The sequence below is a fragment of the Neovison vison genome, chromosome 8, assembly GCF_020171115.1.
Source record: "Neovison vison isolate M4711 chromosome 8, ASM_NN_V1, whole genome shotgun sequence".
NCBI lineage: Eukaryota > Metazoa > Chordata > Mammalia > Carnivora > Mustelidae > Neogale > Neogale vison.
This window is the reverse complement of record NC_058098.1, coordinates 133127725-133146295: the sequence shown is the minus strand read 5'-3', so window position 1 is coordinate 133146295 and position 18571 is coordinate 133127725. Positions and strand designations below refer to the sequence as shown.

At 42.3% G+C, this 18571-nt stretch overlaps 1 protein-coding gene across 2 annotated transcripts in view; it reads right to left on the bottom strand.

The window, feature by feature from the left end:
- Positions 1-18571, bottom strand: part of NBAS (NBAS subunit of NRZ tethering complex) — a 322741-nt gene that overhangs the window by 72808 nt on the left and 231362 nt on the right. For both annotated transcript variants that reach the window (XM_044262053.1, XM_044262054.1), the window contains exons 43-44: positions 14209-14459; positions 12613-12947 (exon numbers count right to left, since the gene is read on the bottom strand). In XM_044262053.1, the coding sequence (XP_044117988.1) occupies positions 12613-12947; positions 14209-14459 (586 nt within the window). The remainder of the gene's footprint in view (positions 1-12612; positions 12948-14208; positions 14460-18571) is intronic.

The following is an 18571-nucleotide window of genomic DNA, read 5'->3' as shown; positions in this document are numbered from 1 at the left end:
GCTGCCCCAGAGAGGCACTCCGGGTTCCTCTCTCTAACGACTGTCCTCCAGCTGTCCCGCTAGCCTGCACAGACATAAGGTTATCAGGTTTATGGCAGATTACTGAAAGCATAGTAACAAGTGAAAATAAATTTGTAAAACAGAGCTAAAGTTTGTGTATAAACATCATGTTTAGCACAGGGTTTCAGAACACAGCAGACTTCAGTTCAAATCCTGGTACAGTCACCTGAATGCTAGCAGTCTGGGGGGCTTACTACAAAGCCCCCGACTCCCTTCAGCCTGTCTGATGGTCCATGGAACGAAGGAGGCAGCATCAACCCCCCCGTGGCGGGTAGGGAGAGCTTGGGAGATACTGTTCACAGCATCTCCTGGCACAGCCCAGGCACTCAAAGGCTACTTCTCTCTCCTCTCCCCAGACTGTCCTTCCCCAGCCCATGAGCCATGAACAAGTGTCCACGGGCTTCTTGCCTCTTCTCTGCATCACACTCACAAACATTTGTGTGCCTTTCGGAAGCTCTTCATAACATAGGCTCACTTGGACCAAACTCTCCAACTTCCTAAAGGTTAAGACAGACCTTTCATGGGCTCATAAACCTACAAAAATACTTCATTATGTCCTGGACTTTACTTACTTCTGCTACAGTGACCGAGAGCAGAACTGTATCATGCAATCAATGTCAAATCTGAAACCAGGAGACCTGGGTGTGAAAATAGGACACTTGTTCCTTATTAAAACTTGGGACAGTTATCCTTCAGGAATCTGACCTTTGCGCCAGAGAGGATAATGCCTGAACTATTGGGGGGAAATCATGGTACTCAATTATGGTGATCACTTTCATGCTACCTTTAATTTTAGCTCTGTTAGCCTTGTGTTCCTAGATTGTAACCTCAGTGAAGGCAGGGATCGAATCTCACAGTTCCTTTGGGTTTCCTCTATAGGACCGCATAGGGCTCAGTATCAGCAGCGGCAACATCATTAGCAATGACAGCCAACATCAATTTTAATATGTACCACTGCCCACGCATGGTTCAAACCACTACACTGGTACTGGGTCATTAGGTAAGAAACCCTAATATTTGTACTTCGTCATATAGAAATGGCTGAACTGAAAAAATCTTATTAAGGATAAAAATGGGCATCTGGCAAGTAGAGGGCAAACAACAGGGTCAAGTATAGAGAAAGCCAAGGCACTGGAGGGGAGGTAGGTTTGTCCAAAACATGCAGGTTCTAGGGATGAGAGACTTAACATTTTGAGAGCTCATAAGTAAACACTGGGAGAGGAGCTCAAAACGCTGGAGGTCGGCAGCATTGTGACTACATTTCCCTATTTTCCTCCCTCTCTTAAACAATTACTGCTTTGTATCTTCTCCTCACACTCAGCTTTGTTTCTTGGTCTCTCTGCTGACTGCGAAAACAGAAACAGGAGAAGCCGACCGCCTCCATCTCCTACCACCACATCTGCGCCCATTCAGCTCTGCCTCCCTCCTGCTGTCACTGTGGGAGGCTGATGGCGATCTGTCCAAGGGCTCTAGGCCCCGTACACTCTCACCAGTTACAACAGAAATTCTCTCCTCTCCTCCCAAAAGCATGTTTTCCATTCATCACTAGGTCTTTTCCATTAATGAATAAAAATACTATGATATTAAAAAAAAATCTTCGAAGTCTGTCAGTCTTTGTTGGCTCTTCCTTATCCTCCAGTCTTCATGTCGGACGGAGTGCCCTGCAGCTTCATGCTCTGCTTTTCTTCTCTACCTACTTGTTCCCTTGAGAATATTATCCAGCTACCTGGCTTTGACTCCTCTCCACACACTGACAATTCTGAAATGTGTTTCTGCAGTCTAGACTTCTCTGCTGACCTCCAGATTCATCTACACAACTGCCTGTCAAACAGCCACTTGGATATTTAAAAGTCATATATCGATATTTAAAAAACAAAAATAATTCTTGACTTTGAGATAATTACGGGCACACAAGACATAGAGCAAAATAGTACAGAGAGATCCCAAGTACCCATGACCCAGCTTCTTCCAGTGGTGATGACATCTTAAAAAGTCACATCAATTCTAATACCACAACAAACTCCTGACGACCTCCCAAAAGCTGTTCCTTCCCAATCTTAGAAAATGGCACCTCCATCTCTGCAGTTGGTCACAACAATCTTGATATCATCCTGGATTAACTTTTTCTCACATCTCACCTCAAATACATCAGAAAATTCCTTTGGTCCTATCTTCCAAATCAACCCAGAATTTGACCACTCCTCAACCGTTTTTACTGCTACCACCTGGATCCAAACTACTCTCATCTTTTATTTGGAAACTACAACTACCTTCTTTTTTTTTTTTAATTTATTAATTTATTTATTTATTTATTTATTGGGTGTTTTTTTTTTCAATTTATTTATTTTCAGAAAAACATTATTCATTATTTTTTCACCACACTCAGTGCTCCATGCAAGCCGTGCCCTCTATAATACCCACCACCTGGTACCCCAACCTCCTACCCCCCCGCCACTTCAAACCCCTCAGATTGTTTTTCAGAGTCCATAGTCTCTCATGGTTCACCTCCCCTTCCAATTTACCCAAATTCCCTACTCCTCTCTAACGCCCCTTGTCCTCCATGCTATTTGTTATGCTCCACAAATAAGTGAAACCATATGATAATTGACTCTCTCTGCTTGACTTATTTCACTCAGCATAATCTCTTCCAGTCCTGTCCATGTTGCTGCAAAAGCTGGGTATTCATCCTTTCTGATGGAGGCATAATACTCCATAGTGTATATGGACCACATCTTCCTTATCCATTCATCCGTTGAAGGGCATCTTGGTTTTTTCCATAGTTTTGCTGCTATAAACATTGGGGTACAGATGACCCTTCTTTTCACTACATCTGTATCTTTGGGGTAAATACCCAGGAGTGCAATTGCAGGGTCATAGGGAAGCTCTATTTTTAATTTCTTGAGGAATCTCCACACTGTTCTCCAAAGAGGCTGCACCAACTTGCATTCCCACCAACAGTCTAAGAGGGTTCCCCTTTCTCCACATCCTCTCCAACACATGTTGTTTCCTGTTTTGTTAATTTTGGCCATTCTAACTGGTGTAAGGTGATATCTCAATGGTTTTAATTTGAATCTCCCTGAGGGCTAATGATGATGGAAACTACAACTACCTTCTAAGCGATATCCTTTCTTTCTAACGTTCCACCTACAACTTGCTGCCTCCAGCATGCCCCCTGTCAAGACTTTTCACTTCCCCACCCATGGGACATTTAACAACCAAAGAGCCCATTGCCACCTTACTTCCTTAAGGTCGCTGCTTGAATGTTACTTTCTCAGTAAGGTCTTCTTCAACCATTTTATTTTAAATTGTAGCCATCCTGCATCTTGAGTCTTTTCTAGGTTTATTTTTCACTTGTACTGATCGCCACTTCACATGTCTGAACTTCCTCATTCTTACTTATTGTCTAATTTCCACCTATCCCTAATGCAAATCTCCCTACAGTCACAGGAGTTTGTCTATTCTGTTCAGTGCTATATGGCCAGCACTGAGAACTATTCCTGATATGTAGTAGGCACTGACAAAGATTTGTCCATCGTTATATAACAAATGACCCAATTTTAGAAGCTTGAAAGTGTGTTATCTCACAGTCTCTATGAATCATGAATCTGGTGTGGCTCTGGATCAAGGTCTCTCCTGAGGTTATAATCAAACGACTGGCCAGGACTGTGGGTGCACACGATGGCCTGGGTGGGTGGCAGGAGGAGATTCGCGTCCATGTTGACTCACATGGTTATCAGCAGCCTTGGTCTCTTGCCATATGGAGCTCTTTACCACAGGGCAGCTACACTTCCCAAGAGTAAACCACGCAAGAGAAAGTGAGAAAGAGTACCTAAGAAGGAAGCCACAGTCGTTCCGTAACTTAATTTTCTAAGTGGCAACCCATCATTTTTGCTGTATTCTGTTCATTAGAGGAAAATCAATAAATCCAGCCCACACTGGAGGAGAGGGGATTACACAGGGGATTAAATACTAGGAGGTAGGGATCATTAAGGGCCATCTTACAAGCTGTCTTCCCCAGCACTCAATAAATATTTGTTCAATGAATGAACAAATTAACCAATGGTGTATACTTGAAAAAAAGAAAATCCCAAGCCAAATGGGAAAATCGGATTGACTTCTCTAGGAACTTATGGATTTTTTTTACTCTTAATAAATGGAAAAAGGACAGGAAGGACAAATAATCAACTTTGGAAATAAAAACACCATGTAAACTAAACATTTTAAAAAAGGAATCTTTAGAATCTTATAATAGGAGATCATTTTTCTCAGGATTATCTATATTTTATTTATATAGGAGTAAATCATGTTATATTGCATCAAGCTTCAAAAACTGTATTCTCTATACTTTAAGTATTCTCTGTTCCCATTTATTCTGTGCCTTTGACAGTCAAAATGGGAAAACAAAATCCTTTTTAGGTTTTTCTCTTCTATGCTTATCTCTTAAGCTCCTATTTTTTTTGCATTTTTGTCAAGATAGGATATGCTTATCGGACTAAACTTTCACCCTGCGAAATAGAAGAAAATAGTTCCTTAAAAGCAAAAGCATTCAAGAGCAGGAATGGAAGGAAAACATTTATGACTATGATGATATGCACAGGCTGGCTGAAAGTCGGATGGGAGAAGTATATACTGCACATTTGAAAATCCTGACGTCACTGCTGCTGGGTACCAGTATTAACAAATATATAAAACAGAAAGTCTTCAGTGAATGTTGGGTCTTCCTTCCTACACATAGCATTTACTAAACCCGCAAATAGTAATTTTTATATTAACTTATAATTCATCTGTTACACCCGCACACATTTGCGCCAATCAGCCATGAGCTTCTCAAAGGCAAACTTGGCAGTCTTTTGTTTACAGCACCTAGAACAACGGCAACGAGAAAGTGCTCACATCAATATTTCCTGAGTGTATCTGGCAGGAATAAAACTCATTCGGCTCAGAATCAAAGAAGTCAAATGATGACTAAACCAAAACCAGGTATCAATGGGAAAAACACTCATAAATTTAAAAAAAAAGAAGAAGAAGGAATAGGAGGCGGGGGAGGGGAAAAGAAAGTTAACGTTTAGTTATCTTGTAACACTGAGGAAACATTTTATAATACTTTCATAGTCGAAGCTAGTATTAAAAAATAGCATAAAACTCACAAATATACAGTTAACTGATCTTTGACAAAGGAGTAAAGGAAATACAATGGGGTGACGACAGTCTTTGTGACAAATGGTGCTGGAACAACTGGACGGCCACATGCAAAAAAATTAATCTGGTACCAGACCTTAGGCCCTACGCAAAAAATTAACTCAAAATGGACCACAGAACCAAATGTAAAACATAGAACTCTAAAACTCCTAAAAGAAAAAAAATCTAGATGACCTTCGATATGGCTGTGAGTTTTTAGATATAGCACCAAAGGCAAAAAAATCTGTGAGAAAATCAATTAAATTAAAATTGAAAACTTTTGCTTTGCAAAGTTACACAAAATACACAAAGAATTCTTAAAACAATTTTTTGTAAAACACCTGAGCAAAAAGCCCACTGCCCATTCTGCATCTTCCCATGACAGGGAGAAAAGTTCACTCCAAACAACAGGCAGGAAACTATAGGAGGAACACCTGTGGCATCTCTCTCCCTCTCTCTGTGGCTAAAGAAGCCATGGGTAATGTGGCAATGTTGGCAATGCTCCTGTCGGCAGGCTGCCTGTCCACAGTAGGTGCTTATTCTTGACCTCTTTATAGAATGACCTCGGGGCAGCTCTAATGGGTCAAGTTCCATGTAAACTGGCCACATAGACCCAGGCCACACTCTCCAATACCAGCTGTTCCAACAATAGTTATTAACACTTACTGCTATTTTTGCTTTCACCTTTCTGAATTGTAAAAGTGGGTGTTAGTGAAGGAGGAGAGTAACGTGACCAAGCATCACCCTCAAACATTAGGACAATGAGACCCCAGAAAAATCACCTTTTCTCTGATCTGATATCCTGGCCTACGAACAGAGTTGAGGGTCCCTTAGGAGATGCCCCCTTACTCCAAGTCCCTTCTCCTTTCTGATACGTCTCTCAGACATCTCCCAGAGAACTCCCTGCTAAGCTTGATTAACAATATAATTAACAATATAAATGTGCTAGCTAAAAAAATTATAAAAACTAAAATTTGAAGAAAGGAAAAACAAATACAGCGTACAGTTCACAAGTTCAAAGGGTAGTGTAATGGCATTACCAAGCACACATTCCATCTTGCATTTTCAAATTATTTATAATATTTCCATATCTGAAAAGTTGATGAGAAATTAATCTGCCTTGAGGCACCTGGGTAGCTCAGTTGGTTTAGCATCTAATGCGATTTCCACTCAGGTCATGACCGCAGGGTTGAGAATGAGCCCTGCGTCAGGCCTGGTGTTGAGCATGGAGCCTACTGCAAATTCTCTCCCACTCTGTCCCTCTCCCCAACTTCAAGGAAAAAAAAAGAGAGAGAGAGAGACATTAATCTTTTTTAAGGAACTGAAAATTTAAGGCAATCCTTTATGCACTTAGCAGAACATATCTTCATTATTCTTATTTATATTATAAGTATTTAGGGAACTGAAATGATCTCTCATGTAAGGTATCAAAGGTGGTTCTCAGCGTGTGGGCCACAAACCACAAGAGTCCAAGACTCTTTCAAGCAGTCTGCTAAGTCAAAATGATTTTGAGGACACTAAGACATTGTTTATCTTTTTTCACTATATTGACATTTATAGGTTGGTAAAAAAGCAATGGTGGATAAAACCATGAGCACTTCGCACAGATCGCCAGACTGGACTAAGAGCCACTGTGTTCTCCCCTGGCAAATTTTCACTTAAGGATGTTCCTCATGGAAGAGTAAAAATGATTAACTTTATTAAATCTCAACCACTGAGTGTACTTTTTTTTTCCAGTTTCTGTGATATACACACAAAGCACTTCACCGTACACCAAAGCGTAATAAGGAGAAAGCATCTGTGTGATGGCTCGAATTATGAGCTGCAGTAGCTGCTTTTTGCATGCATCACCATTTCTGCTTAAAAGAACAACTAATAGGAAACTCTGGTTATTTAGACTTGGATGCTCGGCAGACATTTTCTCCAAAGTGAACAAAATGAGCCTGTCACTTCAAGGAAAACAATTCATAGTACTTGCTGCCACTGATAAAATTTGAGCTGTCAAGCAAAAAATTAGAATTTTGGAAAACTTGTATCTACCACTGTGAGACTGACAGCTTCCCAATACTTAAAGACTCATCTGCTGAGATGAGCGCTCATTTTAATGCACGTGACTTTGCTGATATTGTAGAATGCAATTTACCAACATTCGGATGATCTGCATAACTCAGTGGATCACTATTTTCCAAAGCTCTAATGTGTTACATTACAAACCACACATGGGTAAAAGAGCCATTCAAAGTGCAATATGGGCCAGTGATTTCAATGGACAGAGGACCAGGGTTCAATGATGTACTTTTGGGTTCCATGTTGCAACTGGCCTCTAAGAATCTACCACTAGGTGAGTTTCAGTGGGAACACCCCAAGTTATAGGCAACTAAAGCACCTCTCCCTTTTCCGACCTCACAACGGAGTAAGGCTGGATTTTCTTCATTGACTTCAACCCAAACAAGAAAAATTGAACGCAGAAACAAACACAAGAATCCAGCTGTGTTCTATTAAGCAAGACATGTCAAAATAAAATAATGTCAGTCTTCCATTAATCTTTTTTCTTTGGAAATAGTTATTTTCCATTCAAATACGCTATTCATGTCAGCCTGTAACAGGTCTGTCATTAAAGTTTTAAGTGAATTAAATAAATATTTCCAAAATATCTTGGTTTTAATTTCTAATATGATAAATATCAATAGATAAAACCTTAACAAACAAAAGTTCTTTTGGGTCTTCAATAATTTTTAAGAATGTTAAGGCACCCAGAGATTAAAAGGTTTTACAATCACCAATTTTCGTAATAATTGTTTAATACAACACTTGCAGAGTTCCTACTTCATGCCGTGCTAGGAAATGGAGAATTAGATAAAAGGCACCATCCCTTGCCTCACGGAATTTCTAATTTCATGAAGATTGTAGTTCTCAGTTATAATAATTTTACTGTAAAGAAGAAAAAGCATTTTGTGCGCCTGGCTGGTTCAGTTGGTGGAGCATGGGATTCTTGACCTTGGGGTGGGGAGTCCAAGCCTGGTGTTGGGTGTAGAGCTTAAAAATAGAATCTTTAAGAAAGATTTTTTTTAAACTTTCTTAGGAATGTCTTTTACATCTGAATGTTGTCAGTGGCAACTAATATTGTGTATGGCACATAGCTGATGCCTAAATCCTTAGTGACTCAGGCTGAATCTACACAATGTACATTGGGTCTGTGCTTCAGAAAGTCATACATCATGCCATGCAATTAGGTAATGTGCATTATCTAAACATTTTTACAGTGCTTTCAGACACTGATTGCTCATTATGGTGAAAAACGTGCTGCCATCCTTCGTTAAGAGAGAATATTAGCACCATGAAGGCCCTGAAGTTACTGCTATCATGCAGCCTTTGATTGAGACAAACTTAGGAAATATATTTGATTTTTAGGTCTTTTTTTTTTTAAGACAAATTTACTCTTCCAGATTTTTTATCAAATATTCTGGATAATAGGATAAGGAAGAAACAGTAGCGTATTTCAAGAACAGTCATAATATGAAAAAGAGATTTCCTTATGCTGTTTCCATAGCTCTAGAAACCAGAACCAAAAAGTGGAAACTATAAAAAGCCCAAAGAAAAAGAAAAATCCTTTATAGACACACACACACACACACACACACAAACACGGGGTAGTAGCTGGTTGGCCGCAGACTAGCCGGATTATCAACAGACACGATGCTTCAGGGTCAGAGGTCAGACTAGATAAGAGGTCCCAAATATTCTCCCCACTGTCACCCAACGGAGACAGCGTGTTCCCGTCAGAAACAATCTGATATCTGGAGGGATGTGATGGGAGCCGGAACAAGGGCTCATGGAGGGCGGGCTGAGGACCCATCCAGTTCCGGGTTGAGAAGCACCAGGCAGAAGGCCAGAAGGCCTCTTCTAGTTCTAGGACTCTCTGGAGATTCTGAAGCCGGGTCCTAAGCAAACCCCCAGGGAGCACCTGTCTCCCGCGGCCCTGCGTGTGGACGCGGCCCTCCCAGCAATCCCGGGCGTGCGGGGACCGTAAAAGGCTGGGATTGCCCAGAAGCCCACCCCCCCCCCCCGATCGAACTCCATCACATCTGAACCAAGAACAGCACGTTTCAACCTCAATTTTGGCTTCTTTGACCGTTTTCCTGGATTTCTAACTGCCCCTAGCTTGCTCTCTGAGCCTTCTAAAAACTGTTTCTACTTCCTGAACTGGAAAAGCAATAGGAAAGCAACTCTTACCCGCCTCCACAAAAACAAAACAATTGAGATTTGGACCAAACGCTCTGAACTTCGAACTTCAGACATTCGCATATTCATCACCGCAAGCGTCACGCCAATTCGATCTCTGCCTACACGACAGCGTATCATGGCGTGAATATCTTCCTCAGAATCTCCACAAATTCTGCTAATGCACATGGCAACTGAATGACAATTATCCTGAAGGTAAACGGCCTTCTCTGCTTTATTCTGTCGAGGGAGGGGTACTAAGTGCAGGCTTTGCAGACACTCTGGCCTGAATTCTAGCATCGGAACAAGTGCTGCTCTTGGTACACACTCTAGAATTAGCTTGTGGCTCTTTCCATTAAGTTCGGTTTTGAATAAATGTGGGTATACATTTGAAAACTGCACACTACACATGAGTAGTATACACTTATTTTACATTTTGAACATCATGTATGAGCTGTGGCAACATCTGATGTTTTGCAAATTTGGCCAAATCCAGCAGTACTTCCTTTTCCAACTGTGTCCTCCGCCACGTAAAGGTTGTATTTCAGCTTGAGTTTCTCTCGCTCTCACTCGCTCTAGCCCAGTATTGTGTGATTCCAAACAAGCTTGGGATCTAAACTCTTTTATTTTTCCTCTCTCCATGGAAAATTAAAAGCTTGCCAATTAATAACATAAGGGAAAACATAAAGCATAAATAAAATGAGGGGAGACATAAAATGCACTTTAAATGCCTCTGCCTCACTTTTCTGCAGTTTACGGGACTCAGCAGCAGACCCCCTCTTGAGACGGTCTACTAGACAAGAGCACCTTGCTAAGCATTACAGCACCTGAACTAGGAGAAAGCAAAGCCGTAATTACCTCACTCTTCACTGGGCCAGCCAGGCATCTTTTCCTTGGGAAAAATGCACCTACCCGCACAAACTGTGTCACACGTTCGCAGGGGGCGGGGGGCTGGCTGGAGGTAGAAGTGAGAAACTAAGGCGATGAGAATGTGCTGTAACTGCCACCATCGGACCGAAAACATCATCAATAAAAACGAACACCCTGAGTGGATTCTACGGCCAACTTTTCAGCTGAATTATGAGTCACTAACTGCTGCTGGAAAATCTAGAACCATCTGTCCATTTCCATATTCAGGCTCACAATTAGCATATGGCCTTGCCAGGGAGCTGGTCTTTGTTGCTACCCTCACATAAACTACTGAAAAACTGCTTCAGCTTTAAGGGGAAGGAAAGGGCCTTGGGTGGGCCTTGGGCACACGTCGTCTGTTTGCTGGTTCACGGTCCCACTCGCAGAGACTTTTCCTTGGATTTCAACCCTGCAGTTGGTTCATTCCCTCCCCTCGGAACATTCTTCCACCATTGCTAATACATACCCCGTCAGAACTGTGACCCTCCTCTCATTCTTGGGACATTCAAAACCCGTGTTTGCTGGACGCTTGTCTTTTCCCACATTTGCCAGGTTCCTGCCTGGCCTCCTTCACTTAGACTCAGTCCTGCTCTGGACACATCCTGTGACGGGCCACTCCACTGGGACCGAGCATCCTGGGGGCTCTCGGGTCCCCGTCCTCATGCAGCTCCTAGAATGGCTCCGGACTCTTGACTCCAGCTGCTTGTTCTGGGACGTCTCAGACACACTATAGTTGGGAGGTTAAGAGCAAAGACCCTGGGAAAAAGCCTTCCTGATGTCAAGGTATGGCTCCTCTATTGCCAAACTAACCTTGTGGAACTGCACTTTCCTCACCTGTCAGAATGGGAGGATTAATATGACCTGCACCACACGTAACTCGGCCAGAGGAGGCACAGGTCTGCAGATTCCTCAGTCTGAACCACATGCCTACTCCGTGGCAGGTTCAAAGTTCAAGTCAGGTTTACAGGACTCAAAAGTTGTATTCTTTTCAAATGTATAATGCTATTTTCCTTTAAAATCTTTAGTTTCTTCCTTAAAAATAACAAAAATGATCATCTCCTTCTTATAGCAGTCCTCATAAAATTTAAAAGCCAGTTATTAACTAAAGTACTTGAGTTCTAATAATAAGGAAATGATATCCTTGGTAAGCCACAACTGTCGATCTAATAAGTTAGTTAGAACTAGAAATCCCAGGGCACCTGGGTGGCTCTGTGGGTTGAGCATCTGCCTTTGGCTTAGGTCATGATCCCAGGGTCCTGGATCAAGTCCTGCATTGGGCTCCCTGCTCAGTGGGGAGTCTGCTTCTCCCTCCTTCCCCTGCTTGTGCTCTCTTTCTCAAATAGAGTCTTAAAAAAAAAATTAAAAAGACCTAGGAATCCCCACAGATGTTTGAACCTTTACCTGTGCCAATCCCTAAATGAATGACCTGAATTCTTAGCCTTTATGGCAAAATTTCAAGATAATATGAGCCACAGTAAATATTCTTGTGATAAGATAGTGGGTGGACTTGCCCATCAACTTGGGGAAGGAGAGAGCAGCAGCAAAGATGGGCACCAGCAGATGAAGAGGAAGCTCCAAAAGCAAGAGAGCCCAGCAGGTAAGAGCAGAGGTGGGAGACTGTCCTGGACAGAGATGTCCTGTGGCCAAGCAGAGGGCAAGAAGGGGAAGAGAGGGACCCACATTATCTACTCTGTGTGAAATTTACATTGTTGGAAGGATCCAGAGCAAGATCTGGAGTCCAGCTAAAGGGGCTCAGACCTAAGCATGGAGTAGACATTAGAAAACATCTACATAGACTTCCATGGACAATTCTATCACCAAGCCATACACGATCACATGGCATTCATATGAAATTGTTTAAGTGCTCAATTTAACCCCAGGTAATCTGTCCGCCTGCCTCTGAATGTGGGCACCGTGGGCCGGGTGCTAGAGGTGTTTTCCACTTATGAACTGGAAAGAACAGGACGGAATACTTACTATCAAATGACACAGGAGAACAGTAACATGTATAAAATGTACATGTGAATGAGAACAGTCAGAGTCTAATTTAGACAACTGCACATCTGTGATAGAGGAAAATGATTTCCCAATTAGAACACCTCATGCTTAGTAAAAAAACTAAAACGTCAAACACAGAAGTATTCCCCAACTAGAGAAAGTAAATAAAAACAATCTACCGCACCTAAGAGCAATTTTCATTTCTTCTAAAGCAGCCAATGCACTGCGAGCTATCCTTTCGGTTACCTTGGTCACAGCTTTTGGAGAAAACGTGATTGCATCCACCACAGTGATGAGGTCGCCCGGGTGGAGGCGATCAAAGTACTTCACGCAGACATCATAGGCGCGGAGCCACTCCGGGGAGGACTCTGGCACTTGTTTAATGAGGTGAGGGTCTCCAGTCCAGAACAACTTCTGTAACCAGATGGTGTACAGAGCGCTCGGGGAAAGCATCCGTCCATCCTGGGCAGGGATTTTGGGAACAAGTTTGGAAATAGATAAGATATTTTGACTTGAAAGAACTGGCTCCAGAGCTTCTAGAGGATTCATGTTTTCATCTGTCAGCTTTTTGTAATTAAGACCTAATGGAAAGGAAAGAAAAAAAGAAGTAGGTTCATTCCAAGAACTTTTCGCACACATCCGCAGCCCTCTGTGTGGCTGGCGGGAAAAGTCCACCGGCCGGTTTACAGCCGACAGTGTGCGTGTTACACGGATCCCAAGACCTGAGCTCCAGTCCCGGCCCACAGGGTTATCAGCTGCGCAGTCCTCTGCGAACCGCCTCGAGGGGGGCGCACGAGACAACCGTGGTCCCCCGGCTGCCGGCCTACAGGGCACCCGCATTTTCCTCCAACAGCGCACTCAGCACTCACCGCACCAAATTCTTTTTTTTTTTTTTTTTTAAAGATTTTATTTATTTGACAGAGACCACAAGTAGGCAGAGGCAGGCAGAGACGAAGGGGGAAGCGGGCTCCCTGCTGAACAGAGAGCCTGATGCGGGACTCGATCCCAGGACCCTGAGATCATGATCTGAGCCGAAGGCAGAGGTTTAACCCACTGAGCCACCCAGGCGCCCCTCTATCTACCTGCTGTTCATCTGGCCTTCCGTCTACTGCCCAAGGGCCCGAGGGCCCAAAATGTCTACCAAAGGCCCGAGGGCCCAAGGCCTGAAGCCCGGGTTTGGATCTTACTCCTTTTCCTCTTGTGTCTGGTCCAAATTTGTAATTTGGTTACTCAGTAAACCACTGATAAACTGAAGTAAATTCTCACACTGCTACAGATGTCGAAAGGATACAGATTTCAAAGTGCCCTGTAAGTTCTAAAGCACAGAGACGGGAGACGGACTAATGTGCTTAGATTCTTAGTGACGAGCTTAGTAAGGAGACACAGTTGGCATTCTAAAGATTTCCACAAGGTCTCAGAGGGTCAAAGGCACTTATTTTAAGGGTTCCACACACTCTTTAAACTGAGAGGCTCCAGTGAAGTAAAATTATGCCAAATTGTCAATTGTAAAGTTTCTCGGTCTTGTCCTTCATATAAGGTAAAATATAACCCCGGGGAGTAGGGAATTCTCTGGAGGATTAGTCAGAAACTCTGGATTTTAGTACCAGGACTCCTCTAAATTACTGTGCTGCTTCCAATAGATTTCTTACAGTTTCTTTGCTATTTAATTCCTGCAACAGCAAGTAAAGGAGTTGGAAAGATAATAACAAAAGTTAATTAGCATTGAATCCTGTGGTTTCAGAACTATGTCGGCCACAACACACAAACATGACTGCGTACAAAAAAATTAATCCCTAGATTTAATTTAAAGAATGAGTTCAAGCAGGGAAATGATCATCTTACCTGAAGCAACTACCTTAAATTTCTTCAGCAGTCGAATGTGGGTTTCTGGCTTAATGGTATATTTCCCAAAATCCGCACAGTGGCAGCTTTCCAGGAGAGAGAAATAATACAGCAACCTTTCGTGATCAAAGCCACCAATCGTGGGGTAAATATACTTGACCATGTGCTTATGAAAGCCTTCTGGATCAGTCTTCAAAGTTTCAAAGAGATGAAGGGCTTGGGCTCGATTTTCAATTTCTACTGTGGACAAGCTGAAATTAGGGACGAAGAAATTATGTTAAGATTTGGTTCTCTTATTAAATGATTTTTTTTTTTTAATACCAAAGGAGAAAGGTTGCATCTTACAAAGTTCCTTCTTCCTGCGAATCAAGTTCAGTAAAACACCAGGATTCAGGCAGTTTACATAAAGAGAAAGGGATGCTATTAGAAGCCTATTATTATACCACTTTCATGTTATCTCAAGTGGGTCGCGGCAACCCTGTGAAGTAGGCATGACGCCACATTCCTTCAGATGGCAGAGTCCCCAGTGCACACCAGCCAGGACATGAACCCACACTTGTCCACCTCCACAATGCACTGTTTATGCATGTCACAAGAACCATTTAAAATCTGAACTTCATTACAGAAACGTAAACAACCTTATCATTTCAGGAATTTAGGAAATGGTGAGGGAAGAAATAGCTCCAACTTTGAGGCATAGAAGTTTTACCTCTAAGGGCCTTGAATTGCTGTTCCATGGACCCAAATTTGGCAGTGTTCAAACACAATTAAAACAGCAAAGAACAGATATGCGTGCTTTCACTTGAATTAATGAATGCTGTTTGAATAAAACACATATCTTGATCTTTTCATCCTGACTTAGATGTCTTTATGCTGTAATAAAAAATTAAATACATACATACATACAATGGTCACTTCAGTTTAAACTATTGAAAAAAAATTTTAAGGAGTTTGGTTTGGTTGATCAGTTTTTATTTGGGGGGGAGGGGAGACTTAATTTCAGTCTTGGCTTCACCCTGGACAGAACATAATGCCTCCAGCCCGGTGTAACCCCAACGGCCCACGCAGAGTAAGTTTCAAGGTCTGATTTTCAGAGTCCTTCAGGCAGCCCTCAGCACTCCCAGAAATGCCCCGTCTCCAGAGCTCTGGCGAACAGGAGATGTGGGGGCAGCCAGCGAGACTGCTGCAGTATCAAAGTTAGATTACTTACAGTTGAAACGCAGCTCCTCTGGAATATGGCACCCTATTTATTGGAACTCCCATTTTTAGAAAATGCCAGGACGTGTTTTTGGTTTATGGAGATAAAGTTAACACAAATTATGTTTTTAGGTTTTTATAAGTGTGTGATAATACTGGGCATAACAGCAGCAATCCACAAAGTGAAAATATTAAGTCATTTTTTTTTCAAAAAATGCTCTTTTAACCTGTCACTTCAAGAGAAATCCTGTTCTTCTGCTAAGACACAATTTGAGCATCTACAAAAATATCCCTATCTATAAAAATGTCCCTGCTCTATAAAAATTTCCGTGGCTGCCTCCTCTAGGCATCCTTCTACTCTGGTTCTTATAACATGCTTTAGCTTTTCATTTCCGTGTATGTCTCCCCTACTAGACTACAGATCACTTGATGGCAAAGATGACAGCGTATCTTCCTTATCTTTAGTTTCTCAGTTCCGAGCACTCATGTGGGTAAAAAGGAAACATTCAACATGTGTCTTATAAGTGCCAAGTAGATGGATGGATGAGCAAAAACTTTAAGTGTCCTCTGCGGACCAGGCACTGCGCTCAGCACTAGGGAGGGCATGAAGGTTCACAACACAGAGCTCTCGTGCAGCGGTCTGGAAGTCTAGAGAGCTGTAATACTTAGAGTTCAACAACAATGCAAAATTATGCTATGGGTAGACAGAGAACACACAATGGTGTTCCCATTAAGAGGAGGATCACTAACACTGTAACTTCAGAGGAGGTGGCTGTCAATGGTAACAAAAGGCTTAATGAAGGAAGTAACTGAACTTGTCCCTATAAAAAGGGATGAAGCGAAATAGTACCATAGAGGAATGGAGACAAGAAGGCACGAGTTCTGTGCAACAAACACAGAGTATAAATGAACGGCTCGTCGGAACGTATTCTCGACACTATCACTGTTTGAAGCACGCGCTGTCATCTCTGAAAGATACTGTGCACACAGTGGTATGTGAAAGTGATCCACAGAATGTATTATGTCTCTGCATCATTTGCAAAATGAAGTCTGAAAAAGTAAATAAGAAACCACGTAACCCCATTAAGACGGTTCGTACTGACAAAGATTTACAGGCAGAACGGCAGGCCTGATGGAAGGGGGAGCACAACACGTGCACTTATGCTGCTGATTACTATGCAAGGCAAGCTAAACCTAAGTAATTAGCAACCTACAGATGAGAAACTGCCATCAGAGAGGTGAAGCAGCTCGCCAAAGACCAAGGGACCATGTCTCTTTGGACCCAGTGCGTGTTCTGCTTACCTTGTCACAAAGCGACCATTGACTGACAAAGGTCAAGAGCCTGCCTTACCAACCATCTAAAAACAGGACTTTCTTCTGTAACCCAGACAGGAGTTCTCTCTCCCAGCAGCATTACTCTAAAAGAGTTCGCCTGTCATACTTCATTCCTAACAACCCGATAAAACAGAATACTCAAGACAGTCTCATCTACAATATGGACAGTGACTAAACCATCCAAGTTTGAGTTCAAGGAGTTTGGCTCCATTTGGAATATAGTGTCTCTCAATCAGCATTACCTCCCCTCTTGCCCACCCACTTATTCTTCTGTGCCTAAATTCAGTTTGCCCGATGTACAATTTTACCTAATTATCTTGTCAAGACAGACACTCAAATACCGTTACAGACACATGATAAATACCAAAACCTCCCTCTAAAGCAAATTGCAATGTGCTAAGATCTTTTATAGATGCCAGTAATCAATAACACATTGCAATAGTTTCCATTGAAAAAAGCCGTTATCTTCCCTTTAGAACAAGATATGACATCTCTGCTTCGAAAACAATTCCGAAGACCCCATATTCAGGAAAGTAGGAAGAAATACCACGAAACCACTGTGGACTTTTCAGTAATCAAATTAATGATTACTCTTAAAAACTGGTTAAGTGCTTCTTCTGGAGCCAAGTTTAAGCTATAAAGCAGCTTATATAATATAGTGCATATTTAACTTTCAGAGATTAACTACAGGAAGAAACTAGCATTAGTTGTACCCAAGGCACAAGGAATAAATTACGAGCACTAATCCCTTGATTAGTGTTCCGTAAGGGCTTTAAGTTGTCAATCACCCAAAAATGTGATTCAGGCACAGCATGTATTGAAAGAACCTATATTTGTATGGGAAAACAAATTTATTTAAACACCTTTTTCTTTACTCAGTCTGAGAGTGCCTGGTAACAGTTCCAGTACCTGGAGGAGGAATACGGAGAAGAGGGAGAAAAGGAAGGGCGGACAGTGGGGCAGAAGGAGGGACTGGGAAAGTCAGAGAGAAAGGGGTGGGGATAGGGCTGCACAAATCCACATGTAGCAACTAACAGGCATTTCTGCCAAAGACGAATCCTACAAGTTTAAAGACATTTGGGTCCAAATTAATCACTACAATCCCTGGTGAACAAGGTTCCCGCAGAGATGCCCGTGGAAAGAGAGAATTCTACCCTCTAAGTTTCCCCCTCCGACCTGAGGGAAACCATCCAAGGTATTGACCACCCAAACACTTCAGAATGAACTCAGTGGAGCCGACCTGATCTGCGGTGCTGCCTGACAGCTGAACATGGCAATGGAAGAAAGATGAGATCAAAATCATCATGGCATTTTTCAGCTTCGCCACCATTTTGGCCAAGTGTCTTTGCAAACTGAAAAATGGAATTCAACTTCCAAGTTCACCTACAGAGTTGATGGCATGACCAATGGTATCTCTGTCTATTTCTTGTCGGACAATTACTTGGTGACATCCTCTGCAGAATTTTTTTTTATTTAAGTTTTTTTGTTTTGTTTTGTATTGTTTTGTTTTAGAGAGGTAGACAGACAGACAGACAGACAAAGAGAGGGAGAGGGAGAGCCTCTTCAGCAGGCTCCAGGCCCAGCTCTGAGCCTGACACAAGGCTCAATCTCACCACGGAGAGCATGACCTGAGCTGAAGCTAAGAGTCAGACGCTGAACCGACGGAGGCACCCCTCTTTGTGGGATGTTTTATATGAACTGAGTACAGTGGGGCAAGCCATGAGGACAGACTTCGTCTCCGCTATAGTGACAATCCCAACCCCTCCAGTTCTGACTAGTTTATGCAGTCTCATATTATAACCTGGCAAAACATATTTAAAAACACCATGGC